At 35.4% G+C, this 14652-nt stretch overlaps 1 protein-coding gene across 1 annotated transcript in view; it reads left to right on the top strand.

Annotated features, from left to right (window-relative positions):
• The window catches only part of LOC129005463 (protein arginine N-methyltransferase 5-like), a 32981-nt gene that overhangs the window by 11132 nt on the left and 7197 nt on the right, over positions 1 to 14652 (top strand). Inside the window, exons 2-6 of the mRNA XM_054434354.1 lie at positions 4487 to 4601; positions 5806 to 5921; positions 7370 to 7587; positions 11855 to 11949; positions 14190 to 14277. Of these exons, the coding sequence (XP_054290329.1) occupies positions 4501 to 4601; positions 5806 to 5921; positions 7370 to 7587; positions 11855 to 11949; positions 14190 to 14277 (618 nt within the window). The 5' untranslated portion in view covers positions 4487 to 4500. The remainder of the gene's footprint in view (positions 1 to 4486; positions 4602 to 5805; positions 5922 to 7369; positions 7588 to 11854; positions 11950 to 14189; positions 14278 to 14652) is intronic.

Below are 14652 nucleotides of genomic sequence, written 5' to 3'. Positions count from 1 at the left end.
CTCTAACCAGAGCGCGGGACTCCGGTTCATGGGGTCCCGGGTTCAAATCCCGCCATATCACCAATGGATTTTACTGTTCATAAATTAAAACTCAAATCATGAGTAGTACTGTATGTGTATTTGAACATTTTCTTAAAAAGAAATAAAATAAGTTTTAATCCGATAAAAGAATGATAAACGCACTTTGGCGGTCAGAAAACGCGATGATTGTTGAACATTTACACTTTTTACTCGAAGTTTCTTTAGGTAAACAGATCAAATATAGTTCAATATGATATTTAATAAATCAAGAATTTGATTGCCAAGAAATTGTTTTACTTTTTATGATTGTAATTTAATTGTAACGGCTGTTGGTGTAAAAAAAGTTAGACCGGCATTGCATTTTTTCTTAACTTTGGCTATTTAAAATCACCTGCCTAGCACATAAATGACTTAAAACTAGTAAAAAATTATATTAACTAATCGAGAAAACTATGAAAAATGCAAATTTAAAATGTATTTCATCACCCGAATTAAAATTTTCATTTTAACCTATTATTAGTAAGATTGTTTTATAAACTGGAAAAATTAAGAAAAAACTTTAGTAATTATTTTTCTAAATACCAATTTTAAATATAGGTAAATATATATTTTTTATTTCCAGAAACTCTTAAGGAACACGAATAAATTGTTAATTTGTGTAGATACATCATATTTTTTTCAAAAACGTAATTAAAGTAATCATATGTTCAAAGTCCAGGTCAATTCTTTCAACTTTGATCTTCAATAATAAATAATAAATAATATTTTTTATAGGAATGATTGACACCGTTCGATAGGAAATTTAATTTACTTTAAGAATGCCATCGGTGAATAACACAGGTGTTTTAGTTTAGCGGCAATTTTAATTCGAAACAGCGCGCGTCGCGTTTTTCCCTATCTCTCCCATGTTATAGCCGAGGCTTTTTGCCACTCTACGGCTCCGCGTGCCCCTCTAGTGTTCTGCTAAAGCTGGCTTCACCGCAACACGTGTATTCCTATTCGCGTGCCCTCTCCTTAATGTTTAATCCTCCTAGGCTAAGGGACACATATATAAATATATATATATATATTATATATATGTTATATATGTATATTATATATATATATTATATTATTATATATGTATATTATATATATATATATCTATATATATATGTTAATTAGGGACGTTTGACACTAAACAACCCTCCTTGCGACGTTGCCAATTCTACCAGGCCGCGGCCTGTAGTTAAGGTGGTCGTGGATACAGCACGGGTTTTCAGTTAGTAAAATGTCGGTTATGTGCGGGGAGCAACCCCACGATAATCAATTGTAGTAGGATCAAGCACAATGGCACAAACAAGGTAAAACTTTCCCTTTGTCTGTGATTCAAGAAAAAGGCAACTACATTCGAAAATTCAATCCGATCCAATTCCAATTTTCCAGCCAGATCAGATCAGGATCAGATCCGATCCGATCGGATCTAGAACCAAGCCAAGAACAAGAAATACTAAAACTAAACTAAACACTAACCTCAAACCTCACTCACTCACTCACTAACTACTTTTGGTTAGATTATGTTTTAGGAACAAAAGACATTAATTTGAATCGACGATCATTCATCATGTAAGTTACTCACTAAAGTAAGCATTAATAGTAATTTTGATTTTAATTTGTAATATTGATTAATCATTTACGAGGCAAACTGATTTAGTTGGCCTAGTATCCCGTATTGCCCACAGCCTGTTGACAAGCCGGGAAGCTGGCCCTATTCTCGCCTCCCGTTTGTTAAAACCCTCCAAAACCCAAATGGATTTAATATGGTACTTTAAAACCAACTATGCGAAAACAACTCAACCGTAATAACTGAAAAATGTTAATGACATGGGCAATAAACATGAAGCCTAGGCAAGGTTTAAACTATTAGGCCTAGCCTATGTTATCCTACTAAATTACCAGGAGAGCAGGCTTTGTTAGAGCAGGGTTGCCACCTTAGGTTAGGGAAAAATCAGGACATGGCTCCCATCCCCCTGGATTAACATAGGCTTAAATGCAGGCATAAGGAATCGAAATCGGGACTATCTAGGCAGAATCGGGCGGTAACCCTGTGTTAGAGTGATAACTTTAACAGTCATATTTTATTTAATAGGCCATTAGCCTATGTCTGATCAAAGTCTAGGAGCGGTCTAAGGACTCACCGACAGTGAGGAAGAATTATATGCTTGCAGCTTGCACTCCAGTCTGGTTTGCAACTTTAGAGTTTGAATAATTATGTGGCAGGGCTTGGTGGGAGAGGCCCTCGTGAATAACAAACTAATGTAGGGTAGGCTATCTTATTTGTCATTGTTTATTATTTATTATAATTGTAGAATGTATGATTATTAGAATTGTATAATTATAAGCACGGACGGTATGGTTATCTTGAGTGTGGGGGGTTCTTCCCGGAACCTCAATTGAGTCAAGGGTGTCGCCACCTCTGGTGGATAGGTTCATCCGGGTGGGTCCCACTTCTATACCTGCCTCCTTTTGGGAAACCCTGATGGCCTGGCAGTGATGTTGGGTCTGACGGGCAAACGAAGTAGATCGGGTGCTGGGTCCGAGCCCGCCAGGGGTATCTGGGGATCTATCGCTCTGGTTATCTCTGGTTTCCCAGCAATGGGTAAGGCCTCGATCGGGCAGCGGTGTAAATGGGAGGTTGGGGTTCCCCCCGTCAGCGTGCTGATGGTCCCCTTCCTCCTGGCTATTGATGGCGGGTTCTGCCTGTCAGGGATTAGATAGGTCCCGAGTGTTGCTTGCACTAAATGCGTCGGGGCGCTCTACCATGGACCTCTAGGTTCCGACCTAGTGGAACCCAGGTGGAGTGACGCTTAAACAAGCAGCCGGAATCCCTGGTTAGGATTGAGGGGCAACCCTCTTTCCGAAGGGTCTGCTTCGGCAGCCGGCGAGCCTGATGACCTTAAGTCATCCGCCCATGATGTGCTAAAGGTTGATGCGTAAGCTTCGGCCTACATCATGGGGCCCGGGTATGTCCTAAAGGATTGGTACCGGGTATGCAGTCAGGGGGCTTCGGCTCTCATGACAACAAATGTAATGTAATGTAAAATTGTAGAATGTGATGCAAACTAATTAGGCCCACGTTATTCATAATCCGGTATTCATCATATTGTGTAAATATGATTAGGCCTATAAGGATTTAGGAATAAAGTACATAATAGTATTAATGGTATTTAATGTAATTTAGGAATAAAGTACATAAGGAATAAGTAGTGTACCTAGACCTAGTCTATTTGTGATTTGTTTAACTTACTCTTTTAGGCTTTTTTTTTTGTAGCGTTAGCTGTAGCTACGCTATTTTTAAGATTTTATAACTTTAGCTGTAGCTAGTTACATTTTAACACGTTGGGTGCTGATGACGGGAATTCCCGCAATTGCTTAACATTGAAATAAATGCAACTTTTATGTTCAAACATGTCGACAGCACAAATAGTGTTAAAGTAGTTGTAGCGGAATTTTAGCTACTTTTCTCGCTACATTAACATTGTTTGAGATAGTGATTTTTATCATAACCTCAACCCCTTACGTGAAACAACCTCTTTCAAACTGAGATTTTCAAAAAAATTAGGCCTACTTTCTTGGCTTCATACAGCTGGTTGCAGCCGTTTCATTCCCTATCACAGAATTACAACGTTGTGTGGACATGGAGGCCATTAAATGAGTGTTATCCACATTTTTGGCTCTCATTTCCTTAATTTACTACTCTATGATTACTGTCAGATAAAATAAAATCGCTAGATGCAGACGACGTTTAAACGTTACCGGTGACAAGAGAAACTATCGAATGCTTGCAAGTGATTGACAGGGAAATTAGTAATCAATTTAGTTTCTTTATTATATCGATAGTGTTTCAACTTGGCTTTTAATGGAAACCAACACTAAACCTTAAAATAATGAGAAAGCTGGTCTATTAACCTTTGCTTCAGCTGTTGATTGTGGTTCATCATCACAAACCCTTCCTCGGTTAGATTACGAAGTTTTTTCAAAGGTTTACTAAATTAACAAAGAGGAAATTACCTTATGTGATTTAAGATATGTCTAGACTAAATTATAATTGTAACGAAAAAATCTCCATATAACATGAAACTTACATTGAAAAAATAGCATGGTTTGCTCCTGCTAACAGCTCTTGTATAGGACTATTCCTAGGCTATGCTATGGTTTTGGTTTAAGACGAATCGTGTGTGTAATAGAGTGGTTATGTTTTATAAATAAGTTAGGCCTATACAATTTTTATATTGTATCTATGCAGCATAATCAGTTAGGCCTATATTAATCAAACATATTTGTAGAAATTCGTTCCACTGTAGATAACTTACTGATCTAGTTTTGAACCTTAAAATTGTATAATCCTAGGCTACTATTTGTATTTTCATTGTATTTTTGGTTTCAAAAGCTTTGGTAACAATATTTGGCCCATGGTTTGTTTCAGAGTTCCTCTTCATCATGTCTACAGCTAATAATAACTCTCGGAGGGCATGCTGTGGTCTTAATCCTATATTTGCATCTGATTTGAAGTTAACCCTTGAAACAGCTTCTGCCAACTGGTAAAAAAATTCTTATCTAGGTTATTTATTTAGTAGTTTTTAAAATGAATAAACTTAGGCCTAGCCTACTTGTTTGATAAGAAATAGCCTACTTATTGTTTGGGTGTTTACAGGCAATAAAGTGTGTAAATTATTTACAATCAAATTGTCACATATAGACAAATATGATTTTCAACTTCAAATTAGGGTCGTTCAACGCCTAACTTAAATATTTGTCACTATACCGTTTTCAGGTGGGGATTAGAATAATATTAGGATGGAAATCTTGCATTTAATACTGTGTTAATTGCAAGAGTATATACCCTATGTTTGCAAAGTGTGTGCCATTAATATATTATTATTATTTAATAGTCCAGGATGTCCAATGAATGGTTTGATGGACAAAAAATGTGAGAACCAACCGCCGTTTTGAGATAGGTATGAACTGTACCCACAAAAAATTTATCTTCTCTCACATTGTCACAAAGTACAAGGCAGAAAGCTGTTGCAATCCAGCAGTGCTCTATCCACACTAGACCTTCTACAGAGCTCCGATCCTCAACTCGCGTGTGCGCATATACTTGGAGAGCATTCTATTGGCTGTCATGGCGTGACATCACTCTCTTCTCTTGAGGGAACACCATTACCGCAACGATACAGATACAGCCATCGGTGTTCGTGGTGTAGTGGATAAATTCCTCGCCCTATATCCAAGAGGTAACCAGATCGAATCCCATCAGGACACTAAGTTTTTGTCAAAGATTTTGCCTACAATGTGATTATTTCTTAACTGTACCTACATCTTTTGTTAGAATTTGAGGCATTTATAATTTTATTTTATGAACAGAACTATTTTTTCGATTAGTAATGAACCTTCATTTGATTTTTTCATTATCAGCAATTTTGGTTAGTTAGGTTAAGTTATGACTATAAACCTATTCATTTTTCAGTTTTTAAACTCTCATTTCGTCGGTATCGAAAAACCGCTGCTAAAATAAAAATCGTGCAAGGAGCGGAGCTCTGTAGAAGGTCGAGTCTCTATCCACTAAGACTGATACCTAGTCTTCTGAAGTCAAGGTAATAACTGAACAATCATGTTTTTGGCTGTGCCTGTATATTACTTTCAAAACTGCTGACATGATATTAAAGCCAAAACTTTGTTTGAAAATCTAAGACTTATTTGTATTAATCTTGGTATTTTTTGAGAATTGAACTCTTGTTTTAGCTACGACTTCATATGTACCCCAATAAGTCATCCTCGAAGATTTCGAGACTTGCTCAATCCGAGCCTTGCTAGCAACGATCCTTTTACAAGATCAGATTTGATTCTGAGTTCTGAAGGTAAGATGTTCCTCAGCATGAACCTAGTACTGATCCCCGTATTTAACCTGTGATTTTTTTGTGTGTTTTGTGTTCCTGGAATTCTTTTCTTAGATAACTTAGTTGTACGTATTTATTCCTTCTTCCTCAGTGTTAGGTTTTATTTCTTGTTATTGTGTATCTAGAACTTATTAGCCCCTAGACTCTGACTTGTTTCAGGTAGGCCTACGTTAGCTAAATTCTACCCCCTTCTACAACAAATTTTAATCAGCCACTTAGCTCTCCTTTAAAATATTACCTAAAGTTCAATATATATATATATATATATATATTATACATATATAAAGCCAAAAGTACCCATGAATTTTAAGAAAACTACAAGTCACACCCTCATAAACCATATACTTAAAATGTTTGACATGACGAGAAACCTTCTATTTGCAAAACTATCTATTTGTTCATGAATTGCCCTTTAAGATCGTAATTCCTTGCCAAAGGGAACTTTCCATACACCTAATGTAAAAAATACCTCAGCTGTACTTATTTGTATGTTATTCTTTCAATTTATTACCTTACTAGCAGAGTACCCGTCCTTCGTACGGGGTTGGCATATAAGTATAAAATACTTATTGCAGTTATAGGCCTACTCAAGCTTTGCGTTTGCAATGGGGGAGGAAAAATTTGAAGAAAATTGTTTACTATATAAAATTTACGGTATACTATAGTATTACAAATCTACCAAAGCCATAAATGTTCGACTACTTCACCTAAACAACTGAGACAGATAAATTATTAACAATTCGCAAAATATCACAAATTATTCATGAAATTAAAAACATAAACATAACTGTAAACAGTCGTACTTTGACAGTTCTCATTGCATATCCATTTTTTGTTCCTGCTTAGTTCAAATAGTCAATGGTTCAAATTAGCTGTATTTATAAAAGCAAAAAGAATTATTGTGCTGCACCAAGGCCACACTAAAAGTATTTCAGCCCAATCCGTCCAGTAGTTTATGCGTGATTGAACTTCAAACATACATACAAACAAACAAACACACAAATTTTCACATTTATAATATTAGTAAGATAAGATTAAAATCAGGTGTGATTATTTGTTTGTATTACTGTATTCGGTTTAAGTTTATTTCAGCTTAACTTTAACCAATCAAAAGTTTTATTAATACTTACTGAAGTAAAACACAACTAGTTTATATATACGTCTATTGGGTTACCAGGGTATTTATCCGTTGACCTCCAGTCATTCATAGTTGTTGCATTCAAATTAAAATATAGACTTATAATCAATTAACAGTTCTCCCAAAAATAGATAGCCTATCATACCTTCTCAAATACCCCTATTTTACTAGTCAGGTTGGTATGGAAATTCAATATTTCAGCGTTGATATTAGCTCCATAAACATTTGAGTGCTGCGTCCATTTTGTTTTGCTAGTGTTACATTTTTTCAGAGTGGTCATGCAACATCGTCGCCATGTGCAGCCAGAACATAGACTGCGACAGTCCAATGGAGGACAGGAGGAAGCTAAGCGAGCTCATTCTGGATCAAGAGCTGACTTATGCCTCTCACCTGGCTGTGGCGATGGCGCACATCACCCTCTCTAAGCCCAACAACACCAACTTGGCGCGCATCATCAACGCCAAGATGCTCAAAGGACATTCTAGCCCGGTAGGCCTACGTACCTTTTAAAATTTTACACTTTTTTGCAAAAACGAGTATGTGTTTTGAAACTAATGTAAATACTTGGTTGTAGTTAATTCAGACGATCCAAAGGACATTCTATCATAAAACTCATTCAGTAAACTCCTGCCTTATCCACGAGTGAATTAACTACATTATGCAAGTTAAATGTTATTTTTAATCAACAGCAAGGCCTATCACTACACAAGCAGACAGTTGACGTTGTTTATTTCACCTATTATCGATGAGTCACATCTTTTTTAAATAGTATTATATATATAACAATATTATTGGTTTAAAAGAATAGACATGTCTTAAAACAAAGTTAAAAGTTGTGTAGATTCAATTTAAAATGTTTATTACCTAAACCTGTAGGTATTAAGTTTGACTTGGTTAGGTTTCTCTGGAGGCTCATAATCTGGAGTCTACTGTAGTTGTTATAAGATGAGATGTAAAATAAACAGTATCAGCAATCTGACACATACTTTCCACCTCAAGCTTTTCAACAACCTTTATCATGGGTAAAGGATGGGAGTAACTATGATATTTTATAGGGAAAAAACACAAACATTGCAATTAACATACTTTCTCAAGGTGCTATAGAGTATAACCTATAGGGGCGGTTTGGGAGCTCGGTATTAGCGCTAGTCCGTGACTAAATCCGAATATTTCCGGTATTTTAGGCTGCCGCCTCGAAAACGGGTTTGTGAGCTCGGGATCAGTAAGGCGCGCGCCTAACTTGTGCAGGGATAATCTCGCGCCTAAATATTGTTGGTTTGGGAGTCAAGTAGACTTAGGCGCCAGCCTAAGAGATAGTCTCGGTGGGTTTGGGAGACCAATTTCGGGACTAAGAGATATGTTTTCGTCATAAAAATCAGTGAGTTTAGTCCCCAACTTTAGTCCTGCCAGGGGGCAGGTCTAAGTCGACATCATGCCGGTATTAGCTCATTAGCAAGTTAATTGTTTACATAATAATTAAAAGAATGTTATATTGGAATTCGTTATTAAATTCCGAACATTTTCATTACTCACAAAGTATATTTGATAAAACCTTTTTTTAGTTTTCTGTTGTTCAAAATAAAACGAAAATCTTGCAGAAAGCTAAATTTAACGAAAGATTATTTGGTTTTTGTTTTTACTGTTAACTGCAATACAAATATGGACCCTAAATAGAATTTCTTTCAACTGAGAGTTTTGCTATAAGCACCCGTACCTTAATTATAAATATTTTATTAGTAAGGAAATAATTAGCAACCACATGCATACCCCCCACTCACTCACCCCCTACGAAAGAGTGAAGAGATAGTAAACAAAACATAAAAAACTGCAAATAGCTCACAGTCATAATCGTTATCTTTTAATTGCGTTGTGATAGAGCTCAGTTCAGTGTCATTGACCAAGTGCTAGTTACATCAAAATGGAGTACCTATATTATTTGGAGTATAAGAAAATATATACAGTATATCAATAACCCGTTACAGAAAACCTGCAGACTAAGCGAATTTCAAAATAACCTAATAGAACTTTCAATTAAATTTATTTAAATAACTTTAGGTTTAACAAGCACCTGAAACTACCTACGGTGTAGGTATGCTGCTACAGGGAGGGTAATAAAGGGTGTTTTTTAACAATATATTAACAGCTTTATAAAAAATAAGTAAATTTGCCAAGTTTCATAAAATATATCCATAAACGACCACACTAGAACAGTTAACTTATTCTCCATAAGAATCACATGGGAATTTAAAATTTAATATTTTACCAATAGTCTCTGTAGCCAATAACCGTACAAAACATTTTAAGATATTAATTTGTGTTTTATACTCTTTAAAATACTCTTTACTCTTTAAATTACTCTTTAAAATATTTTAAAGACAAAGATTTATGTTATAGGGGTTAATATTGAGGAGAATCGCGCACTTTCATGCCAAATTTTATCAAAATCAGACAAAAATTACTTAAGTTATCACGTTTATGGACGTATATATAATACATTTATATATAGGCTATACATTTATAAAATTTTAAACGAACAGTGTTTTTGGCCTCTAGGTACATCAAAATGGAAAAGTTTATCGGTCCCGGAACTAAGTGCTACCTACGGTAATAGATACTTCCCTAGGAAAATTAGATAAAAGAGTGTCATGTAAAAAAAGATTTTAAATTGACAACAATTTTTTCTAAGTACTGTATTAAAAGATTTTTTTTACATTTACCTTGCTTCACACAATCATAACCTCCGCAATTACATTTTATTTTTTTTTTGTCAATACCCCTATATTATACTGGGAAATACTGTTTAGTTTTGAAGCTTTTTATTGCATGAAACCGAGTTTCCGATGTTAATCCTATGTTGCTCTGTACGTATTTATAAGGTGTAGTACTTAAAAGACAACTAGTAGTACTTAAGGACAACTGATTAAATAATTATAAATCGTAAAGTGAAAATAAAGTTAGATCTTAAAAGAATTTAATATAAACAATTACGGTTCTTCAGTCATTGGGACGTAAAACAACGATCTTACAAAACTACATTTTTGCAATGGTACAATGCAGAAACATACACCATAGTCTACTAATTAGCCACCGTTGATACACCAAGATAAAATTGTATCCATCTCCAATAAGTGTTCATCTTTTGTTGTTGTCAACGGTAACGGGTTCTGCAATGGCCGTTGCCAACGTCAAAACCTGAATTCCCCGCGATTCCCTGTCCATCTAGCCGCGCTGCAACTTAGGCGCGACTATACTTGATCTACGACCATTTCAACTTAGGCGCGAGCTCCCAAGCCTGGTTTCTGGTCCGGGGACTAAAGTTAGGCGCGTCCAACACTAGGCGCGTACTAGCTGAGCTCGAGCTCCCAAACCGCCCCATAAAGTATAACATATTAGCACAGAGAGGGCACTTTATTCATTTGATGACTTTTTTAACTTTTGAACAGATAATAGATCTTAAAATTCAGAAAACAACAGCAACCTGGAGTAGTGTGATCAATAATGTCCTACCAATCATGTTGATTGTAGCCTACTTATTCATGTAATTATTTGTGTTAATTGTTTGACACTATTCATGAAATATGTATTTACAAATATGAATAATGATCATTTGATTTGATTTGACCTACATACCAAATTTAATCAAAATTGGACTACATGTGTGGTCTGTAGCTCTGTACACATTCACACACACATACATCTACATCTACATCTACATACATTTACATCCACATACATCTACATAAATCTATCTATCTATCTATCTATCTATCTATCTATCTATCTATCCATCACTTCGAAAACCACTCAAAACTCCAACTAAAATTTTGACGAAAACAATACTTTCTCCATATACATCTTCTTGACAGGGGGTGAAAGTGAAAATTGTTAGAAAATCCAAATTAGGCCTACAGATAATATTGTTATTTGTTTTATACAGTTTGCCCTATTAGGCTATCAGTGTATAACCTACAATAAATTATTTTTGAATTTAATAATTTCATAAAGGAACTCAATTGAAAGATAAATTTGCCTTCATATTTTCGGTTTTAACTTCCTAACTGTGATGTATAGTTTTAATCTATTATATTTTCTAAACACCACTGACTGTTATTTAACTTGCTATATCTCACCAAATATAAGACATACAATTATCAAGATCGGCATTAAGAGTCTTCCTTAGTGGTAGCCATGTTGGATTTATTCCCCATAAGAACAATGTTAAACATTACATCATTTGTGGACACGTAATGGCGTTATTTGTTAAGATATAGCTTTGAAATTTATAATTTGTATTTTTAACATAATAGACTCGTGACTGAGGTTTTTGAATTTCGAAAATCCATTTTCATTTCCTTTCAATAATTAGCTTAATTTTAAGCTAATTAATAATCAATTATTCATTATACAAATTAAAAATTGTGAAATAAAAAACGTCAATCTCTAGAGGACCGCAATTCCTTAAATTTAACTCCTTATCCATAATTATATGACAATTTGCTGATGAGATATTTGGACCCAAAGTTAACATTGTTCTTATGGGGAAGAAATCCAACATGGCTTCCACTAAGGAAGACTCTTAAGGGCTTTTGTGGATTTTCTCTTTAGTCCAACTAAAATTTTACCTTACTAAATTTTCATATAACTATATTTTTTAGCTCAACTTTATATTGTGTTGGTTTTTTCTACTATCACAACTTGACGAGTTGGGAATTTAGACATTGTTTGACAGTGTTTACAAAGTATTCTGAATTTTCAGCTTTGGGTACAAGTTCCGATGGTTGCTCCTTCGGTCCAGACTCGTTTCCACCTGAACCGTGACAGCCAACAACCTGAACCTGACACCTGGGAATGGTGAGGTTCATTGATTTCTATAGTACAAGTTATAAGTGTTATGTTTCTGATGAAGAATTTAAAAAATCTTAATTTAATTTATAGAGAAAATATCATCCATGATTTATGAATTAGGCCTATAGAAGTTTGCTACAAACTCTTGGTTCTGATATTTTTTAAATTCTCTTTTACAACACCTCAGAAATCTTCATGTTCAACTTGTTTAGTTTTAATAGCTTCAAGTTGCTTTTAAAGACATTGTTAAGTGGCAGTCCACTCCGCTTTTAGGCCTACCGCACACGAGAGACTTTTTGTCGGCCGACTGTTGGCCATCTGTCTGGCTGGAGTCGGGGGGACAATCGAAAAGTCGTCAAGACTGTTTGGTCGTTGACTATGGGTGCGCACACGACACGACTGTTTAGTCGTCTTTCGAGTGTCAAATGGATGTATATGACAGAAACCGCTGTCATATGTGCGTTACTGAGAAGATTTCGTGCAAGAAAACTTAATAGAAAATACTGGGTGCATCTAATTTATAGTCCGAGAACCTTGAAAGGTCAGATTTATCTCTATACTCGGATTTGAGGAAATATCCGGACAAATTTTTCACGTGCTCATGAATGAGTGTTGATTTTTTTTACCAATTAATTGTTAATACAACAGCTTCAAATACACACATAGTGTTTAAAAAACACTATCCGTTCAAATTCACACACACACATATATACTGTATATATTTGTCCGTTAGCAAGATAAATCGAACAAAATTATCCGATTTTGATGAAATTTGGTACAAACGTGTAGCCTAAATCTACATGTATTTTATTCGAATGAGTTCGCAAACCAGCATGACTATGGGAACGGGGGTTTATGGAGGGTTTTATCGGGTAAAAATGGGGGTTTCCCATTTTTTTACTATAAAAACAAAAGATTCCGCAATTTCTTTAGGAAACATTTTGCAGAGCTTGAAAAATAAATAATTTAGCATGCTAATTGTTATCATAATGGTTACAGGGAAATTCCAAAATATTTAAAGTTAAAATTGTTATGTAATTTATATGTAGAACAAGTTAGTAAACTGTTGTAGTTTGCTTGTTTATGGATGTATTTTGATAAAACTTGAAAAATCTATTTATTTTATACTCAGCTATTAATGTTTTACTAAAACACATCCTGAATAACCTCCCTGTAGCAGCAAACCTAGGTACTCGTTTATCCTAATTTTATTGAAATAGATTAAAAAATAAATTAAATCAGGCAACTGGGAATTCACTTAGTCTGCAGGTTTGCTGCAGCGGGGGTATTTTTTTAATTATGACCAAATACTCTTTCAAAGTCTTTTTATAAAGAGGGGACCGTGCCTCAACTTCATCGATAAGTTTATCAACTTTTTCGTCCCTCAAAACACGTGCACTGGTGGTTGTCGAAGCCATAATGGTAACAATAACACACAAATAATAATACTTATCATAATAACAATAATAATACACATGATAACAACGCACTCGACTGTCAGACAGACAGACTTTTTAGTCGTCAGTGTGCGCGCTCAAACTTATCTCCGTGCCTTTATCAATAAGACACGACAGTTGAGTCGGGGAGCAGTCGGCGGGAAAATCGGTCAGCACCAAACTGCCCCGACAGTCTGCAGACAGTCTGCCGACTGTCTTGCTGCGGTCGGCCCGTGTGCGCGCTCAGATTTACCACTATGGGGCCGACTTTGACTCCCGACTACGACTAAATAGTCGGCCGACAAAAAGTCTCTCGTGTGCGGTAGGCCTTAGGAAAACAGTACTGTTGAATTGCCTAAGACAAGAGATGAGCGAACTTCTCGCTACGCTTTACACCTAGGTAAACTTGGCTTTAAAGATACTTTAAGATAAACACATTACACTACAGATTTAAGTATTAAGTACTAAGCACGTGGAAGCTGGTGAGCCATTAGGTTAGTCAAAACGTTAGCTTATGTGTTTTAAAACCAAAATTGACAACCAGCCGATTAAGTTTTTAATTTTATTTGGCCAATGTTTCTAAAACACAAATAAACTCACAGGAGCCATTCATTGGTTTAATGTAAATTAGAATCAACTTGTTTGGCCAACTATTAAATAAAAAAATTGCTTAAAGTGAATCTCTTACTAGACTGCAGAAAAATAAGTCGAGCAAAAGCCCGAGGAAATACACATTGTATAAAAAGTTCTCAAGCATTCATAGATTGTATTTACACATCTTGCATTTTGTAACTAGGGGTCGTTTTTCAGGTGGAACTCGTTCCGATGCCTGTGTCGTCATGATAAGAAGATCAATGCGGTGCTGGAGATGACAACTGATCTTCCATCCGATGAGGAGGTGAACAATTTTGATATTGTCATTTGAGTTATATTTGTAAAATTGTCAAACCAAGTAAGTTAAGAACAGTGTTTTAGCCATTTTCTAAAAAATAGAAATTTATAGGCGACCTGTGTTTTTTCGAAGACATTAGAAAGCTTTTCCAAACCAGATAATTTACAACTATACCACTGAGTATTATAGTTTTGTTTCACGTGGTAATAAGATTTTCAATGAATTATTCACACTTTAAATCCTTAAAGCTCCAACAGTCAATGTGTCGGGCGTAAGACCGTCATAACTGAATTATACTCTTACTCCCATGGCCATCGATATTTGGCTTCGCCCTCTTATAACTATTGTGACGTAAAATTCTAGGGGGGGGGGAATAAACTT

Source organism: Macrosteles quadrilineatus, unplaced genomic scaffold (assembly GCF_028750875.1).
Source record: "Macrosteles quadrilineatus isolate MER2022 unplaced genomic scaffold, UCM_ALF_1.0 Scaffold_21__1_contigs__length_2333173, whole genome shotgun sequence".
Lineage (NCBI taxonomy): Eukaryota > Metazoa > Arthropoda > Insecta > Hemiptera > Cicadellidae > Macrosteles > Macrosteles quadrilineatus.
Note: the sequence above shows the minus strand (reverse complement) of the source record. Positions and strands in the feature narration are given on the sequence as shown.